The 20,985-nt window shown below is 40.7% G+C and overlaps 1 protein-coding gene across 6 annotated transcripts in view; it reads right to left on the minus strand.

Moving 5' to 3' along the window:
• Nucleotides 1–20,985, minus strand: part of PDZRN4 (PDZ domain containing ring finger 4) — a 372,746-nt gene that overhangs the window by 15,573 nt on the left and 336,188 nt on the right. For all 6 annotated transcript variants that reach the window (XM_038387822.2, XM_038387829.2, XM_038387823.2 and 3 more), the window contains 2 exons: nucleotides 10,581–10,679; nucleotides 8,315–8,377 (listed from right to left, as the gene is read on the minus strand). In XM_038387822.2, the coding sequence (XP_038243750.1) occupies nucleotides 8,315–8,377; nucleotides 10,581–10,679 (162 nt within the window). The remainder of the gene's footprint in view (nucleotides 1–8,314; nucleotides 8,378–10,580; nucleotides 10,680–20,985) is intronic.

Consider the following 20,985-nt stretch of genomic DNA (forward strand, 5'->3'; position numbering starts at 1 on the left):
ACTTCCTTGTACACAGCTGCCCTCATCAATATACAGATACAGGCATACAGGAGACCAAGGACCAGATCCCTCAGCTATCGTAAATTGGCATAGCTCTGTGATACCAATGTCAGTTTATACCAGCTGAGGATTTGGCCCACACGGTCTCAGCATGTATCTTGAGCTGAGTGGCTCAAGACAGATCATTACATGCTAGAACCTGTAGTAGCTGCAGGCTGCACTATCATAGCAAAGATAAAAGTGACTCCAATAAACCTCATTTTATCACCAATTAGTTGCCTATGTGGCCCTCATTTATGCAAAGTTTGATGTCCATGGATGAAATCAAACAAGGACTAACCAAGATCTATGGAACCTTCCTTGTAGTCTATTCCCTTTATTTTACAGTGAGTGCTGTATGAGGTAAACAGACTACTCTCAGCTACTTAAGAAGACCATAAAGGAGACAGGAGTTGCTGTATGTAGTATGTTAGTATTTGAATTATCCTGGAAAACATGAGGAAAGCTGCTATATTACTGTGAAAAATATAAACCCAAGCATCCCCAACACTGCCTTCTCCAAACCTGAATGAAATCCCTGTGTAATGATATTGTCATCTTCCATTTCTCTGAGTATCTCATCCATAAGAGAGGATGGAGGGTCAGTGTGCCTTCGGCTATGAAAGAAAACCCCACATAACTCACCTGGTGTTAATCTTAATGATCAAACTTCTGGTTGTATATCAGCATTGACATTCAAGTAATGCTATTAGTCTACAAAAATGCAATAGAATTACCTACAGTCTTCTCTCACCTCTGGAGTCTTCACTCACAAGTGAATTGAGTTTCATGGTCTCAAACTAATATCTATTAGCTGCCTGCTTATACTGTGACTGGCATTATAATTCACCCAGAAATGTTAAAAAGAAAAGAAAGTGGCACGGAATGAAACTATCATCTACTTAAAATACATTAAAATGCCTTAAAGATGGGAGTTCACAGAGTTTTTGCCTTGTTGAAAAATCAACAAGAATTCATTTCAAATGTACAGTTTTTTATTAAAAAAAAAGGGGGGGGGGAAATTCACCAACATATGTTGTTCATTGTTCTCGGAGGACTGATTGTAGACAGATATAGGAGCTAGTTCATTTGCTTTTCAATTCCTAATCATATCTCTTCATAATCTCACCAAACTAAAGGACTGTTGTCCTTTTGCAGTTGGATACAAACATTTTTTGTGGGCAATTCTCGCACAGTGACATTTTTTTACATTCTGGACCACACAGAAAATAAAATAAGAGCTCCTATATGAGCCCTGACATCAAAATGTAACTACTTATTTCCTTTTTGAAATAAAGGCCACTTTTAGACAGCCAGCTTGTAGATCCTATTGTGCTCTGGAGATTAGTTTGATTCCCAAAGCCAATACTGGGGTAAGAAATATAGCTATGGTTTTCAGCAAAGATGTTTCCTGAGGAAATGGAAAGATTGGAGGGATGGAATCAGATTGATTTTGCAACATTCAGAAGACTCATGTGCCTAAATTAATGATTGGCAGTTAAAGAGCTGTTTGTGAAGAAGCAACTTGCCATTACCAGCAATTACCACTAGGGGCATTAGTAAAAAGAGGTCAAAGTACAAGGGAAGTTTCCTGGAAATGAAGGGAGGGAACTGAAAAACACCAGCAAAACAAGAGGAATTCTGAACTTCTGATTTTGGTAGTAGCGATCCCTGATTTCTCTAAAACTTCCTCTCTGTAAATCCAAACTGAAATCCACTGTCATTCTCGTTATTTTCCTCTTTTTACAGTTAAACTATCCTCTTTCCTGACCTAAATACATAGCCATAATTTGCCCTTTGATTGAGCTGGGAGGAGATAGATTTCATTCTAGCCTGTCTCATTAAAGGCACACTCTCAGATTCAAAATCTTTCTCCCAGGACAAAACCAGCTCCTTTCAGTGCTGAAAACTTGTAAGCAAGTCATTACCCACTCCTGACTTTGCCTTCCCCAAGGTTGGAGTTTAGTCTGTCTCCCAACACACCTGTTATTAACTGAATCATAGAAGGTTAGAGTTGGAAGGGACCTCAGGAGGTCATCTAGTCCAACCCACTGCTCAAAGCAGGACCAATCCCCAATTTTTGCCCCAGAGCTCTAAATGGCCCCCCTCAAGGATTGAACTCTCAACCCTGGGTTTAGCAGGCCGATGCTCAAACCACTGAGTTATCCCTCCCCCCAAACAGTTTGAGACCAAACAGTAGATCTTAAATAAAAAGGTGAGGTTACATCACAATTTCGTATAGTAGTCCAAACTAGCTATTGTGTAATGTCCGCTTGTTTAAAAGAAAGTGAAACACATTCCTTTTTGAATACCATTTTGGCTAACATTTTTTTCTCATCCCAAACACACACAAATCAGTCAGTTCTCCCCTTAAGTACCCATTTGTGAATCAGAGAATCATAGGACTGGAAGGCATCTTGAGAGGTCATCTACTCCAGTGCCCTGCACTCATGGCAGGACTAAATATAATCCAGACCAGTGGTTATCAAAGCCGGTCCGCCACTTGTTCAGAGAAAGCCCCTGGCGGGCCTGAGCGGTTTGTTTACCTGCCGCGTCTGCAGGTTCGGCCGATCGCCGCTCCCACTGGCCGTAGTTCGCCGCTGCAGGCCAATGGGGGCTGCGGGAAGCGGCACGAGCAAAGGGATATGCTGGCTGCCCTTCCTGCAGCCCCCACTGGCCTGGAGCGGCGAACCACGGCCAGTGGGAGCTGTGATCGGCCGAACCTGTGGACACAGCAGGTAAACAAACCGGTCCGGCCCACCAGGGACTTTCCCTGAACAAGCGGCGGACTGGCTTTGAGAACCACTGATCTAGACCATCCCTGACAGGTGTTTGTCTAACCTGCTCTTAAAAATCCCCAATGATGGAGATTCCACAACCTCGCTAGGCAATTTGTACCAGTGCTTAACCACTCTGACAGTTAGGAAGTTTTTCCTAATGTCTAACCTAAACTCCCTTGCTGCAATTTAAGCCCTTTGCTTCTTGTCCTATCCTCAGAGGTTAAGGAGAACAATTTTTCTCCCTCCTCCTTATAAAAACTTTTATGTACTTGAAAACTGTTATGTCCCTTCTCAGTCTTCTCTAGAATGGATGTCTTCAAACACACAGGGAGTGTTGTTGGTTTGCCCATCAAATATTATGTACCTAAACTTTCAGTGTGTCTAACAAAACACTTGTAGGCCAGCTGTTGGGCTATAGAGTGCTCTTACTACCCTCCCATGTTGGGCCAGCTCAGCTGAAATGTATAGCTTGGTGGGGGCCCAAAGCTGAGGCTCTGCTCCTTCCCCAAACTCTTTGCCACTTGCTTGAGAGGGAAGGGGAGACCTGTGCAGACTGTGTGGTCTTCACACAATGCTTCCATCTCTCATGATTTTATTGCAAGTCCCGTGATATTTGGTGTATTTCTTAATGCCTCAACTCCTAGAGTTAGGTGAGAATGTCAGCTTTCATTAACAACTAGTGTCAATTTCCCCCCTTCTGGTCACAGAGGAAAGCTTGAAAACGTGAGCCCAAAGGCTCAAAACCCAGAAAGCAAATAAAAATCAACCAAAATGTATTATTTTTAAAATTTCTTGATTTTAAGGCTAATCTCATGATTCTGGGGGGAATGACTCATGATTTTTAAACACTTGGGATTGGCAATACTCTTCACAACATCTGTAAAATGTTATTTGGGCAAAAAAGATTGAGCAGAATCTATTTAAATAAGAGATATAAGGTACCTTTTGATAGTACACAGGTACAAATACATCCAGACACAGTTACCTGTTATACTTACAGGTTTCAGAGTAGCAGCCCTGCTAGTCTGTATCCGCAAAAAGAAAAGGAGAACATGTGGCACCTTAGAGACTAACAGATTTATTTGAGCATAAGCTTTCGTGAGAGCTTCCATACCCATAAATAACGATGAAGTGAGCTGTAGCTCACGAAAGCTTATGCTCAAATAAATTTGTTAGTCTCTAAGGTGCCACAAGTCCTCCTTTTCTTTCTGTTATACTTATTACTAATCTATTTTACTTTCAGGTTTTCATGTATTAGCAATACTGAGTTGCAAACCCTCCAGAGGGAATATTTGTTTCCACTGGATCATAAAAATAATAATATTGAGAACACGTTGGTCTGAGTAATTCTAAAAAAGCATATTTTTACAAAGGCTAAATCTGGGGCCAAATTTAACCTGAGAGTATCCCTTTAATGCCCCTCTCTTGTTCAGACAGAGATTTTCTACAGCAGCATGACTGCCTTTCTCCTGTATTATTTGCAGAAGAACCCCCAGCTTAGTTCCTTAACATGCAGAACATAAGAACGGCCATACTGGGTCAGACCAATGGTCTGTCTAGCCCATTATCTTGTCTCTGACAGTTATCAGTGCCAGGTGCTTCAGAGGGAATGAGCAGAACAGGCAATCATTGAGTGAGCTATCCCCTGTCATCCACTCCCAGCTTCTGGCGGTTAGAAGCTAGGGAAACCCAGAGTATGGGATTTAATCCCTAATAATCTTGGCTAATAGCCACTGATGGGTTTATCTGCCTTGAATTTACCTTATTCTTATTTGAACCAAGTTATATATTTGGCCTTCACAACATCCCCTGGCAACGAGTTCCACAAGTTGACTGTACATTGTGTGAAGAAGTACTTCCTTTTATTGTTTTAAACTTGCTGTCCATTAATTTAATTGGATAAACCCTTGGTCTTGTGTTATGTGAAGGAATAAATAACTTTTCCTTTTTCACTTTCCCCACACCTTAATGATTTTATAGACCTCTGTAATAGCCCCCCTCCAGTCATCTCTTTTCCAAGATGAAAAGTCCCAGTCTTTTAAATCTCTACTCATACGGAAGCACTTCCATACCCATAATCATTTTTGTTGCCGTTCTCTGTACTTTTTCCAATTCTAATACATCTTTTTTGAGATGGGGCAACCAGAGCTGCATGCAGTATTCAAGATGTGGGCATACCATGGATTTATATAGTGGCATTATGATATTATCTGTCTTCTTATCTATTCCTTTCCTAATGGTTCCTAATATTCTGCTAGCTTTTTTGACTGCTGCTACACATTGAGCAGATGTTTTCAGAGAACTATCCATGATGACTCCAAGAGCTCTTTTTTGAGTGATAAAGACTAATTTAGATCTTGTTGTTTTGTATTTATAGTTGGGATTATGTTTTCCAGTGTTCATTATTTTCCATTTATCAACATGGAATTTCATCTGCCATTTTGTGCCCAGTCATCCAGTTTTGTGAGATCCCTTTGTATTTCTTCACGGTCTGCTTTGGACTTAATTTTGGAGTAATTCTGTATCATCTACAAATTTTGCAACCTCACTGTTTACCCCTTTTTCCAGATCATTTATGAATATGTTGAACAGCACTAGGCCCAGTACAGATCCCTCAGGGACACTGCTATTTACCCTTCTCCATTCTAAAAACTGACCATTAATTCCTACGATTTGTTTCCTGTCTTTTAACAGTTATTGATCTAAGTGAGAACCTTCCCTCTTATCCCATGATAGCTTACTTTGGTTAAGAGCCTTTGGTGAGGGACTTCGTCAAAGACTTTCTGAGGGTATGTCTATACAACAACTAGACACTCCCAACTGGCCCATGTCAGCCGACTCAGGCTCATGGGGCTAGGGCTGCAGGGCTGTTTCATTGCTGTGCTTGGGATGGGGCTCTAGGTGCCTGCAAGGTGTGAGAATCCCAGAGCCTGGTTGTCTGCATAGCAATGAAACAGTCTTGCAGCCTGAGTCCTGCAAGCCTGAACTGGCTGGTACAGGCCAGCCACAGGTTTTTCTTTGCCGTGTAGATGTACCCTGAAAGTCCAAGTACTATTTATCCACTGGATCACCCTTGTCCATGTTTGCTGACCTCCCTCCAAGAATTCTAATGGATTGGTGAGGCATGATTTCCCTTCACAAAAGCCATGTTGATCTTCCCCAACAAATCGTGTTCACCTGTGTGTCTGATAATTCTGTTCTTTACTATAATTTCAAACAATTTGCCTGGTACTGAAGACGTACTTGCACAGAATAACGATTGTGCTTCTTGTGAATATAATTATATTGTGAGAGGGCCTTGCCAGATAAATATGTAGAGAGAGATTACACTAACCACTCCTTAGGCTTCAGAGCAATTTTTTTTATTCCTGCTGTTGTTGTTGAAGGTAACTGATAGCAGGGTGACCAGATAGCAAGTATAAAAAATCAGGACGGGGGGTGGAGGATAATAGGTGCCTATATAAGAAAAAGCCCCAAAAAAGGACTGTCTCTATAAAATCAGGACATCTGGCCACCCTAACTGATAATGAGCCCTGCTGACAAGCACTGTGCTTTATTTGAGAAACGCAGCTCAAATCTGGAGGGGCAGACAAATCTGAGGGCTACAGAGGTTTGAATTGCAAAGAGCTCTAATATGTTGTGCTCTAATGCCCCTTCTAGACTCTCTTGGTGAGAACTAAAAGGTAGTTAGTTCATGAACTCTGTTAACATGACCTAGATACCTTTTAGTTTGCACCAATAGAGTTTATTGGGGGAGCAAAAGCATGACCCATTCGAGGGCTCTATAATTTACATCCCTGTAGTTTGGACTGTGGCACCGTGTAGAAACCCCGGCACCATCAGAAACGAAGAATAAAAAGAGCAGTTGGCTGAATGGTGGATCATCAGCGAAATCAGAGAAGTTCAGTTATAAATGGTGGAGAGAGAAAAGAATAGACAACATCAGGTAAGTCCCCCTCCAGAACATTAAGAAATGGCCTTTAGAATCACAATCTCAAAAGTTTCTTATCCATGCTCAATGTTACTCTAAATCAGAGGTCCCCAAACTGTGGGGCACACCCCTTAAGGCAGTGGTTTTCAAACTTTTTTCCTCGTGACCCAGTTGAAGAAAATTGTTGATTCATGTGACCCAACATAATTATGTCTTTTGACTAGAGTTTTCAGAAAATCATAATATTGAAATACATTCCAGCTTAACCCACTTTACATAACTAACATGAGACACTAGCCTTAGTAAGCCTATGGTAAGGACTGTGGGAGGTGGCCCAGGGTAGGGCAGAGGGTGGGGTCTTGGGGTGAGGGCTCTGCTTGGGAGTGAAGGCTCCAGGGTGAAGCTGGGTATGAGGAGTTTAGGGTACAGGAGGGGGCTCAGGGCTGGGGCAGAGGGTTGGGATGTGGGGGGGTGAGGGCTCTTGCGGGGGTTCGGGCTCTCGGGTGGGTCGGGGATGAGGAGTTTGGGGTGCAGCAGCTAGCTCTGGGGAGGGGCTTTGTCTCTCCCTGCCGGCAGGCAGCACAGAGCTCTGGGGGTAGGGCCCCTCCCTCCCACTGGTGACAGGCAGTTCGGAGAAGGGGCCCCTCTCTCCCCATTCCGGCAGGCAGCACGGAGCTCCAGGGGAAGGGCCTCTCTCTCCGCACAGAGCTCTGGATGAAGGGTCCCCCTCTCCCTGCTGGCAGCAGCGAGCTCTGGGGCCGGGAGAGAGGCCCACAGCAGCCCAGCAAGCCCCAACTTGCTCCTCTCCCCAGTTACTGCCCACCCCCTACCTCTCTCCTCTCCAGGTCCCTGCTGCGTGGCCCTTTAGAGCTGCTGCACAGCAACGATCATTATAATTTAAATCAGCAATGCAACCCAGGACCTGACATTCCACGACCCATACTTTGAAAAACACTGCCCTAGAGGGTGCAGAGGAATGTTCGGGGTGGGGAGGAGGGGGAACGGGGGAAGAGGGTGCAGCTGGGGCCTGGGCAACCCAGCTCTGCTCCTGGTCCCAGCTGCCAGCATTCTGGCTGCCAGCCGAGGCTCCACTCTCAACCCCATCCCTTTATATCCCAGCTGTGGTCCCAGCCTCGGCCCCTTACCCCTGTCTACCTCCTTAGTAAAAAGGTAAAAAGTTTGGGGACCACTGCTCTAAGTTTTACCCAAATGTATACTATCAAAGAATAATCAGCAAGACTCTCACCCATATTTATGATTGCAGCAGTCCTATTTAGAAAATGACATTGAGATGAACAAGAGAAAAATGAGATTTCTCATAAATATGGCAAAAAAGACATAGGATATCGGACCATCAGGCAGAGCAAGTTTGTCATTCTCCTTTTTTTCCCATATCCGCTCTCTAAGTCTCAGCTATAGTCTTAAGAAAGAGACAGACATTTTTTTTCCATGCATCAGAACAACCAACAGAATTATCATCTCTCATCAACAATTCCCAGAGAGGATGGCACTGTACTGTTTTTCAGGAAGAAGCTCAGGAAAAAAAGAGTTTTTAGACACATACTTGCAAAATGCGGTCTCCTTCTCGGATCCGGCCATCTCGGGCGGCGATGCTGTTTGGATCAACCTGCATAGGAAGGTATTCAAAAACTGAGCATGAAAATATGTCAGCTTCAAACAACTCAGTTTGTAGAATTTGTAAAAATGACATTGTTTACATTGTGGAAAGACAGCCTAAAATTTTATTCAGTCAGATGAACATACCAGTTCTGCGAATAATCACAGAATCTTGTTATAAAACAAATCTAAAGACAGAGAGGGGTGAGGGGGTGTATGATTTTCAGAACAATATTTTTCCACATGACTGTTGAGCACTAACCTTCAGCTGTCATAGAGCAGAGTATTACTGACAGAATTCTTAGGCTCTGGAAATTCACTTTGGACTGAGGTGATTTTGAAGCCTTGCTAATCAGTGGTTGATATCTCCACACAGCAGGTCTATGTCTGCTTAAGGAGATGGTATGATCTCCTTTTCTGAAAACATATTTTTAAATGATTGTATCAGCTATCAAGCTAGCATTTCCTCTGGATTTTTCAGTTCCCAAAGAATTACAAGAAAAACAAAGAAAGATCTACAGTATAGAGATCATTCATGGATCCTATACACTGGGTCTGGTTTGAGTTGCTTAATTTAAAGTTGGCTTAGCATAAATAGATATTTAGGGTTCCATTAACAATTTATCAGAGTCACAATAGCTCATCCTTGAGCAATGACCTGCTCTTCATAGGGGCAATACTATCTATCACCTTTCACTTGATGTTTATCTTAAACCATTTATTTTACCTTGTCATGGCAAGAGCAATTTTTCAACCTAAACATTTTGAGCATAGCATTTCGTTTGCAGGTTACATCCTGTACAGATGTTAGATATTATTTTCTTATTGTGCACTGCCAGACAAAAAGTGAGTTTGAAGAGATTAATCAAGTATAAAAAACAATACAATTAAATGTATGCAGTGTTGTTGTAGCCGTGTCAGTCCTAGGATATTAGAGACACAAGGTAGGTGAGGTAAGATCTTTTACTGTCTAACTTCTATTGGTGAGAGACAAGCTTTTGAGCTTATACAGAGCTCTTCTGACCTGAAGAAGAGCTCAGTGTAAGCTTGAAAGCTTGTCTCTCTCTCACCAATAGAAGTTGGTCCAATAAAAGATATTACTTCACCCACCTTGTATCTCTAATAGAATTAAACTTACTTTAAAAGAAAGGGCTGAGGGATTCCAAGCAGAGCAATACCCTCCATTTGGGAAAAGCAACATATTTTAGATATAAAGGTATAAGATCCCTTTACCTTTTTTCCCGTCACAAGGCCAAACAGATATTAATAGTAGTACTTACATACCTATGGGAAGAGTTATTCTTAGCAAGTTTTATACTAATCTCTAATTTTTGAGCTATGGCTGTGGTTTTCACATACTTTCACAGTGTTGTTGGCAGTTACAGAACAATCTTTTTCCATTCCCATTTTTATGTGATTCACTTTATGGCAATGCAGGACAATTCTTTCTGCTAAACTCCACTTCTGGCATCCAGATTCTTGTGCTATGTCACCTGAAGGTGACAAATTGTGTATCAGATTCACTCAGGAGAATCAACATCCAGCTTGGACTCATAAAATCTTTGTCTTTACATCTAGAAAAACTGTTCTCTTTAAAATTATTGGAGACTCACATGAAATTAATGCACCTGAAAGTCTTTCTAAGCCTGATACTGCAAGGTGCTAAATATCTCTTAGAGGGTGCTAAATACTCTCACTTCCCATTGAAGCAGATGGGAGTTGAGATTGTTCAATACCTCAAGGTGTCAGGATCAGGCCTTCTGTTTGTTAGCTGGTAAAACAAATAAGAGTGCTAGGACAGACTAGATTTTCTGACAGATTCATCTCACAGATTGTTTTATGCTGTTCCTCTCTTCCTCGAACATATGTGATTATTGTAAAAATAAATTAGCCATTGTTATTGTTAACATGACTGCAGTAATGGGAAAACACAGAAGTGTGGGAATCAGAACTTTTGCTGACTTTCCACATATTTGTGGGATTATATTCAAATTTCAGAGAATGCTCCGATTTTTCACTTTTCCTAACTATGATGTTGTATTAATAGCATCATATTAAACAAACAAGCTGGTAATAATTATATTACTTGGGCAACATAATTTGCTCTCCTAATTGAAAGTGACAAGTGCTGGCTGACAGCCAGTATTACTGAAGTCAGGTCTCAGAACACTTGTTTCTATTTTTCCATTGAGTCCCCTACACCACAACTTTACCTCACTGACATAGATTCCTGTGTCTTCCTCATCATCTGTTCTGTAGCAGACAGTCAACCCCAGCTTCTCTTGACTGCTAACACGACACAGCTCGACCTCCTATGAGAAAACACACAAACACAGTGTGGCATTTGTCTTGGGAAGAAATTCTGCAGCAGAACGGAGAACTAAATCACTGAGATTCTCTTGGGCAACCACAGAAACGTTTTAATAATTTCACTCAATACCATATAATATATCTCCCCTTCCACATTATACCTTTTATTTTGTATTAACAATCAAAATATGCAAATCATGGGACAAGTAAATTGTGGCTGCCTTTGGACAGTCTCAGTCTGCAGCATCGTGTCCATTCTTATGAGGAAAACATCCCTAATAAATAAAGGAAGGAAGTCTAAATATATTAAAAGAAAAGGAGTACTTGTGGCACCTTAGAGACTAACAAATTTATTAGAGCATAAGCTTTCGTGAGCTACAGCTCACTTCATCGGGTGCAGTGAGCTGTAGCTCACGAAAGCTTATGCTCTAATAAATTTGTTAGTCTCTAAGGTGCCACAAGTACTCCTTTTCTTTTTGCGAATACAGACTAACACGGCTGCTACTCTGAAACCTGTAAATATATTAAAGTTGTAAGCTAGATAAGCACAGTTAGGTAAGTCATGCCTAACTCCGAGAAATATGGATGTGCACTGATTTTGCCGGATTTTTTTTTTTTTTTGCTTTTGGATCATAGGAGCTGCTTACAGTATATTATGTAGTCATTTTACTCCTATCACATCAACAACTGATTTACAGGATAGAGGACAGGCTAACTACTCATCAGTCGATCCATCACAAATGAGTGTCACTCTCTTCTACTAGCAAGCTAAGTCAAAGCAAAACCACAGCCTCCTGTTAATAACATAATTCATCCCACAGCCAGTTCAGTGCCATAGCTTAATAGTAGGTGTTGTTAGATAATTGATGAATGTGTCAAGGATTATCCTGAGGAGTTGCTGTGGTATCCTCTCTGTGACCTGTGTCACTCTTGTATTCACATACTACTGCAAGGATTTTTGTACAAAATATGTCTTGTGGGGTATCATGTGAAAACTAATACCATTGTGGTTAATAATATAGTTGTGAAATATAGGTAACAATGCTGTATGTGAAATTATGGACACTTACTAATATTATGCTTTAGAGTCTGTGAATAAAGGTCTACAGACTAGGCATGTCAGGAGGACATAAGTTTTCTCCAGACAAAGGAAAGGGGCTGACATCTCAAACCAGGTGTGGCCCAAAGTCTATGGCCTTTTGTGGAGGTTGCAGCTGGAGAGAGAATTATCATAGTAGCAAACACCAGTGTGGAAGGAACCAGCATGGAGTCTCATCTTCCAGACCTCATGTCTCCTTTACCGAGCTTGAACGAATGAACTTTATCTGGGTGCCTTTCAGAAGAATAAATTTCAAAGGATCACTGAACTATAAAGGGAGGGGGAGCAAACCCCTAAGTTATTTCACTTTAAGGAGACAAAGAAACCAAGCGATTTAATCTCTGTGAAGAGTCCTGGCCAGTCAAAAGCTGGAAAGAAGATTATGGATGAGATAAACCATCCTGAACAAAAACTAGGCTAAGTTTTAGACTTTTAGATGAGTGTTCTCACTTTCATTTGCCGGTAGCCATCTCTACCTTTGTCTCTTTTACTTGGGATCACTTAGTCCACGCTCTTTTGTTAACAAATTTGTACTATTTTTGTTATAAATCATCAGCACTGGTAAGTTCAGTTGTGTGCTTCCAGTAAACTGTCAGGTTGGAATGTTATATTGTCTCTGTAGAGGGACGTGAACCTAATTCTTTTTCCATGAGGGTCCAGGGAGAGGGACTGCAGGATGACAATTCTGGGCAAATTTGGGACTGAAAGGGTTGTAAGGTCAGAATACAAGGAGTATCCAAATTGGGCAAAGCCAGGGTGAGGCTTGTGGGCTGCTGGCAGGCTGCTGGGGTCAGAGCTCTGAATCAAAGCTGCACAGTCAAAAGACACCGTGGGTTACAAGACAGACATTGGCGGAACTACTTTCTGCCCTGGTGAACCCCAAATGTCATACTCCCCAATTATGAGATGACGCTGAAAACATATTCTTAGTGCCGGAAGTCCCAGCTGTGGTGTCTCAGGAAAAGTACAAGTGTCAGGGGCAGACAGCAGAGTCATTACTACTACACACACCAGTACAAATATCTAGGATTTCACATGGGAAACTTATACCAAATACAAGTGTTGAATATTTTGAAATAAATAACCTTAGTAAAGTATAATCTATTATATAATAGAGTGGTTTAAGTTTGAGAAACACTGAATTTCAGCCACTGGATTTCTTTACAGCCATACTGAAAACTACATATGGAGCTAGATTGCGTCTGGCTCTCCTGAGTGCACAAATGGGAAGAAGAGAAGAGGACAGAAGGAGCCTTCTCCTCCCACTATTACCTGGGCATGACACCAGCCCTTGCATCCAGGGAGCCCAAGGACTAACCCAGTTTAGTATTTTCAGCAGCACTAGCATTCCCAAAGGGAGCAGGAAGGGTGATGGTGGGTCTGTGTTCTCTATTCCTCCCAAGCAGCAAACAGGGGTAATGCCATACCAGGGGAATGAAGGCTGCACCCTTCAATTTGTGAGGCACAGCTATATTCCCAATAAGCCAGAGACTTTGCATTGACCTTGGGCACAACACCTTTAAAGGATAGGAAGGATGGGCTAGGGCTAGGGCACTGCACTGGAACTCAAGAGACCTGACTTCTCTGCCAAGCAAGTCACTTAATCTTACCTGTGCCTCAGTTCCCCATCTGTAATATAGGGATAGTACCTATCTCCTCAGCGATATCATAAGGATAAAGTCCATTAATGATTGTCAAGTGCTCATATACTATGGTGATGAGGGCCACATAAATGGATAGATGTACTGCCTCAGAATGAGCAATTCCATCACCATACTTCCTTCTCTGGAAGATTATGGCTTACAATGACAATGTTGCCAATGATTTTCATGACATTTTGATTTTTATTAGAGAAATTTTGTAAAAGGGCACTACTGCTTATTGTATTCCTGTTCCTTCCCTAGTATATAAGCACATGCTCAATAAGTGTAGTGTAAACTGTATAAACTTCTGTCTTGATTTAAGACATTTCACATTTTAATAAGCTAATAAGAAAATAAGGGAAAACTGTCAGATTGTTTTTTCTTAGAAAGGATAGTTGCTTTAAATATCTATTATATGCTGAGGAGTGGAAAGGCCACGTACTATATTGTAGATTTTAAAGAAGGAAGCTGAAATCTTATTTCATGAAGAAAGAGAATTACTAACCTGATTTTGGCATTGGGAGTGAATGTATGTATACTGAATAGAGGCCTATTCAAAACCCGTAATAACTGATGCCTCCGGAGGGAAAAAGAACACTTGACTAGAATGGTACCATTAGGAAGGAATTAGAGTAACAAAACAGCTTCAATTACACCAACAAGGTATACTTTTAAAAGAATAGAGAAGCTTGTGGTCCCTTGGAGGCCTATAAGGAAGCCTAAATACATCATAAAGGACTGAGACTGAGACCTTTAAATCAAGGCAAATGAGGAGTTGTGCACAAGCTGAAATCCATTGACTTTCATTGTCCTGCCAACACAACCTTCGAAACTCCCTGAACTGAGGATGGACAGGGACTCCAAGGACTGATTTGAACATAATTTATTCAGTTTATAGTGACCTTGAAGTTCTTTTGGATGATTCACCTCAAAAAGCTTTTCCAATAAAGCTGTATGAATGTTTCACATTGGAAATGAACTGAACCCTTATGGAGGATGTTGGTTTAATGAGCAGAATGTAACTATTCAGGGAATGAAACAAATGAACAGGGACACATGTTCTGGTCTTGGAGTCTGAAAAGTTTGTTAGGACTGTCACTGTATTTGTTTGTTTGTATTTGATCCCCACCCTTTACTGGATGGAATGCATCAGGCCTGCTTGTGTATTCTGCCTGAATTGCTGGGGCTGTCCCTTAGCTCAACAGTAGAGACCTGAGACTGTGAAGGCAAAAATCTTAAATTAATTTCCCATTGCAATGTGTATAAAGGTGGCTAATGACTGTGGTACCCGTTTGTATGTGGCCCTGGATAATTATAATTTCTCAAAAAGATTGGAGACTCCTCTGAATATTCCACTTTGAAATGCTGATATCTACAGCTGGAGCAGAACTGCCTGATGAAAGCTTCATGTTCTTTACTTTGTAGTCAACCAGTCTCTTACCCAGTTTAGGACAAAAGCTGAAAAAGATCTGATGTTTGGTAAGGAAACAAGTCTTCCAGAGCCAGAAGATTGCATATACAACCTGCTAAACTAAACCTAATTTCCTTTTCATGATGTACAAGACACATTAAGTATCCTACAGCATTACTCAAACCCAAGCCTAATGTGAGAATTTTTTGAAAATTCACAAAGATTTTGAATAATACATTAAATCACCTACCAACCCAAGAGTCAAGAAGCCTTCTACCTGGGGTAAACTGGCATGGCTCCAATAACTTCAATGGAGCAACACTGAATTGCACCAGCTGAGGAGCTGGTCCATAAAGCTCATTTCTCATACTGAGAAACATCTGACAATGGGCTTTATGACAGCTGTCTGTTAGTGATTTTCCCCCGCTGATCTTTAACAGAAGAAAGAATGAGTCTGGTGGCAGCAGTGCATATGTGAAAATCATGATTTTCCTCTTTAAATCCCTCTGGGGTATACATACATCTGTTTCTTCTTATTTTGTGTTTTTTGTTGTTTTGACATTTGACGACTCAACGGCCTTTCTTCAGAATTCAGTCTGAATCCTGTGTAAATTAAGACAATGTACAATGACTCACTTCTGGGGAAGGATGGGAACAGAGGGCAGAGGTTGGGGTGAGGATCTCACCCTAGCCTCCAAGAGGCAGCTGTCTCCCAACATGAGAAGTACTCCGTTGCTAGTGACAGAAATCAAAACAATGCCAGAAAACAGTACTCTCAGTTTTCTGAGACTTCTTTAAAACATTTAAGTAAATCACTGTAAGGATTGTCACCCCATGAAATTTAGGGAAGCAGGTTCCCAGGGGAGCAGTTCCTTAAAAGATAGGAAAGATGACTTAGAGGAAGAGGTCATTCTCTTGAAGGCCTGAAGAACAGGTTAAATTAGTCACCCTCCAAAGTGATGGAGTAGTGGGTTAAGGGCTATAGCCTTCTGCCTCCAGGTTAAAGGTCGTCATTCCCTTCAGTGATGGAAAACCAGTTTAAAGGCTGCCGGCCTCAGGAGACAGAGAACTGGGTTAGGAGCTGTTACCTCTTTGGAGGAAGCAAAGCTAGGTTAATACTGCCATTTCTTTAGGTGATAGGAAAGTAGGTTATAAATTTCATCCCCTGGGTTGCTGTCTTTGTAGAACTGATGAAAAGAGGTTAAGGGCTGTGACAGAAGACCCTGTAAACATTTGCTTTTAAACTGGGAAATGGAAAATTAGTTGAGAGGGCTTTCATAGTGAGAGCTGAAATACAAGGGCAAGATCCACTTTTCCTTTAAAAACATACCACCAGTTCCATATCAACTGTCTCTGGTGAGACTCTTTTCAGAAAGGCAAAAACTTTGGGCCTCATTGCAGTATGTCTGCAAGATATTAACTTGAGAACAGACCTTAATTTAGAATAAATTCAGAGAAGCTCTTTTCCCCCCCCACACCCAGGATCAGACCAATGAGAGTTATTAACCTGAGGAAAACTGCAACGGAATTATTATAAACTTGGAGAAATCGTTTTCTCTAGCATTTCCTTTCTGTGCACACTGTCAAAACCCTTGTCCAAGCCCTGGTCATCTTGATTTTGAATACTTCAGCCTCCTCCTGTGAGCATCAGCTATGCCCAACTACCCACCCATACCTCTTAAGTTCATTAAAATTGTGGCTGCCAAGATCCTCTTTCCAGCTCATTGCTGATAAAGTCACCTCCTTTTCAAGTTCCTTCATTGGCTTTCCTTCTCCACCACCATAAACTTCTTGTCCCCATCTTCAAAGCCCTTCCCTAACCATCCATACTACCATCTAATAGCGACATTGAGGCCCACTTTTATTCTACCAACGATGCCAGTCTCAGTCACCCACTCCTCCAATTTCCCCCCAAGCATTTTCAGACTTCAAGACATACTGCCACAATGAGTGAGAATAACTCCCTATCCAATCTGCAAAGCCACCACATTATCCTCTTGAAGTCCCTCCTTGTAATTCACCTCTGTCACAAAGACTACAGAAATCTGCTCTTTGATAACAGCTAGATAGGCAAGCAGCCAACTGCTATTACTTTCATTGCTGCTACCTCTACAATCTGTGCATACACCTAGTCTATACAAAAACATCCTATTATTATTGTTGTTACCCTGTTCTCCTTCCCCTTCTCATCCCTCACTCAACTGTTTGTCTTGTCTTTAAGACTGTAAGCTCTTCAGGGCATGGACTGTTATCCCTTCTATGTTTCTACAGCACCTAGCACAATGGGGCCGAGGCTTCCAAAATACAAATAAATAATATTATTTTTATACTATAAATGTAATTTTATACACTTGAGAAATAATTGGAATGGAAATGTGGAGACAAATACAAACCAGTTCTAATACACAGTAAGCTCAGTTCACCGCTTCCTTCAAAGGAGAGGCAATCTGCAGCCCTCTACACCAATGAAGGTCTCTGGGTCACAGGGGAAGGTAGATGGTGTTTGTACTGCTGCTGAGTGACTCTGCTGTTTTAAACATGATTGAGACTCCATGTGAACCACATTAATTAAAAGTGCAAGGGGAATATGCTGAATCAGACCCTCCCCTGACTTCTCTGTCATGATCCTCCTGCAGAGTTGGAGTTACAGGTGCTTTACACCACCCAGTACCCATAAGATGCTCTTTCCACTGCTGGGAATCCTGTACCATAAGTCAAGTCAGCTTCTGCCTGTGTAACGTAAACTGAATCAATCCCTGAATCAAGGGCAACTTCATTACACAGAACAAGTTACAGTTTATTCAATAGCTACAACAACTGGAAGTTCAAAAATACTATAAAAGTTAATTATTGTGAACTTGACATTCTATTCACATTCATAGGAGACAGAGTAGCAGCCGTGTTAGTCTGTTATGCAAGGCACTGAATTTAGCCGTACAGAGTGGAAATCTGTCAACTTCATGAAAAAACTCGTACAGATAGGTATTTTCCACCAAATGCATCTGATGACGTGAGCTGTAGCTCACAAAAGCTTATGCTCAAATAAATTTGTTAGTCTCTAAAGTGCCACAGGTACTCCTTTTCTTTTTGATTCATAGGAGAGACCTTGATGCATTTGGCATTTGTACTTCTTGGGTTGCTCTAGTGCTATTCACAGTTAATAAAAGACACATAAAATGACACTGCCCCCAATCTTTTTATATTTCAGTGTCGAGGCTTACATTGCAGACACTGAATTCTGTCTCCTTTTATGTCCACTTTCATTTCTTTCCACTAAACTACTTATGCTTCCATCTCAAAATGTGAAATGCATTAAATCCACAGTGTACTGTATTTGCAATAAAACTAAAACATTTCAGTCAATTAGCAGACACGGGATGTCTCCTGTTCTGATAATGTATGACAAATGGAAGGTCTGCATTTGTCTGTTTCATATATTATACATGAGAGAGACAAGGTGAGTGAGGCAATATCTTTTGGTGAAAGAGGCAAGCTTTAGAGCTCCACAGAGATCTTCAGTTCCATGGGGCTTGAAAGCCTGTCTCTTTCACCAACAGAAGTTGGTCCAATTAAAGATATTACCTCACCCTCCTTGTCCCTCTCATATCCTGGGACCAACATGGCTACCTTACACTGCAGACATATATAATACATAAGACTTGAAGGTGCCTGAGATTGCATTGACAAAACAAATTTGTTGATTCCCACTTAGAATGTAAGCACTGCGCCCACTTCCAGGATGTATTATTTAGGAAACTTAAAAAGAATAGATTACCACAGCAGAAGAAGGAAATGCTTATTGATAGAAACAAAATTCTTCATAACAACTGCTTGCTGGAGCAGGAACTGTCGGATTTTCTGGTAAGGCACTGGCTGTTGTGAGTGATTGGGCATATTTTTGAGTATGCTGTTCTGGTGGTATTCCACTGTGAGCAGAACTTTTCCTACCCTTCTCAATGAAGAAATGGTCAAGTACCCTGTCTCTTAGATCTTCTGGATGGCTTTTAAACAGATTGCCAAAACAAATATTTTGTTTCTATAGTCTTAACTAAAGCATTGACCAATCAAAACTACTCATTCACATGAACAAACTAACTACCATCTGATATCAGTTAAGAAATTAAATATGAATAGAGGAAGGCTAGTTTACAGTTAAAGCACAAATTGGGGAGAGAGAAGATCTGGATTCTATTACCGTCTCCACCATAAACTCTGTGTGTGTGACCATGGGCATGTCATTTAGCTTTTCTATGACTCAGATTCCCCATTTGTAATATAGGCTTAGTAATATCTACATCACAGGGATGCCAAGGAACTACATCCATAAATGTTTGTAAAATGCTTCAAGATCCCTGGTTGGAACTAGCATGAAAGAGACTAAAAAAGTTTTAAAAAATTATGATAAATACTGCATGCCCCAGAATATATTTTTGCCGTTTATAACAAACAACTCTTGCACAATGACAAAAGGATCATGATATGATGACAAAACGTAATAACTTTCATGATCTCTAAACCTTTATAGTAGGGCTGTCAAACAATTAAAAAAATTGTGATTAATTGTGAGATAAAAAATCACGATTCATTGCCGTTTTAATCACTCTGTTAAACAATAGAATACCGTTTATTTAAATATTTTAGATGTTATTTAGAATAGAAATATTTGCACTGTAAAAAAGATAAGCAAAAATATGAGGTGAATTGAAAAATACTTTCTTTTGTTTAGCTTTTTTACAGTGCAAATATTTGTAATAAAAATAAGATAAAGAGAGCACTGTACACTTTGTATTCTGTGTTATAATGGAAATCAATACATTTGAAAATGTAGAAAACATCTGAATATATTTAAATAAATGGTATTCTATTGTTGTTTAACAAAGCAATTAAAACTGCGATTAATCACGATTAATTTTTTAATCAAGTTAATTTGTCTTGAGTTAATTGCATGAGTTAACTGTGATTAATTGACAGCCCTTGTAGTAATGATCCCAAACAGACACTGTGATTTGAATGCATGTGTTGCAGTTCTGTAAAATGGATGAAAGTGAGAATACTTTAAGTCATTTCACCTATGCATAAACCATGTTAGACACCTCTGAGTTTTCATGTAACTCACACACCAGTATAGTGTGCCTGTAAATCCAGGCCCTGCACTAGCTCTCCAGCCTCCTTTGAGCAACTCTCACAGGCAGGAAATGAGGGAAAAGGATGCTTGTGATCTCTTGAATTAACAAGTATGAAGCAGTCTATTGTGTAAATTGTGAGGAAACCCCCTAGCGCATTTACAGTTTTAAAAGATGAGGTCACCAGAGCCTAGTGGAGGGGTTATTAGGTCCTGTTATATAAAAGGATGAGGAGAGAGCAGCTGGGGTGGAGGAATCCCTCAAACCCCACTGCTGGTGGGAAGTCAGACACACCGAGCTTTCCCCCCAAGCCCTGCACTCTAGAGGGGATGAAAAGGCTGTCAATTCTACTGTAAAGCTCTAATATCCAGAGCACCAACAATCCTCCTATTGAGAACCTCACAAAAAGATAGGATGATCTGGGACATGGAGGTATACTATGAAGGACATTGGAGGGAGGTAGAATACGGAAGCCTCCCTAGATTCTGGTCAATTTCTATACCTTTGAGTGATTATCCAAACTGCCTGGCTACATATTGATCCAAAGTTACCCACCACTAATTAATTTTTATTTCTTTTTCTGACATTACAAATTATTGTAGTCTCCCCCCCGCCGGATTCTTTCATCTGAGTGTTTGCAGAGCAGCAATTTTAATACAGGCTAATCATGTTGTGCTGTAATCTAGGACTGTAAGAATTACAATAATAAAATAAATCTGGGTTCATTGACTCCTGTATATATTTTGCTTCAAGGACTCACCCAATACCTGATGCTTCAGAGGATGAACTATAGTTTTCACTATAAGGTTTGGAAAGAAAATATAAACAATACCAATAAAGCAAAACAGAAATGACTATTTGTATCTCAACACTTCTTTGCAATCTGAATAAAGCCTAAGAAACTACTTTAATTTTCATACTGCTAATGGCACTTGTGACAAAATGATTAATTGAAACAGCAATGGCCAAAAGCAGAGTAATTTAAAGAATAGGTGGATAAAGAATGAGCTGAAAAAAATATCAATTTCTATT

The sequence above is a fragment of the Dermochelys coriacea genome, chromosome 1, assembly GCF_009764565.3.
Source record: "Dermochelys coriacea isolate rDerCor1 chromosome 1, rDerCor1.pri.v4, whole genome shotgun sequence".
NCBI lineage: Eukaryota > Metazoa > Chordata > Testudines > Dermochelyidae > Dermochelys > Dermochelys coriacea.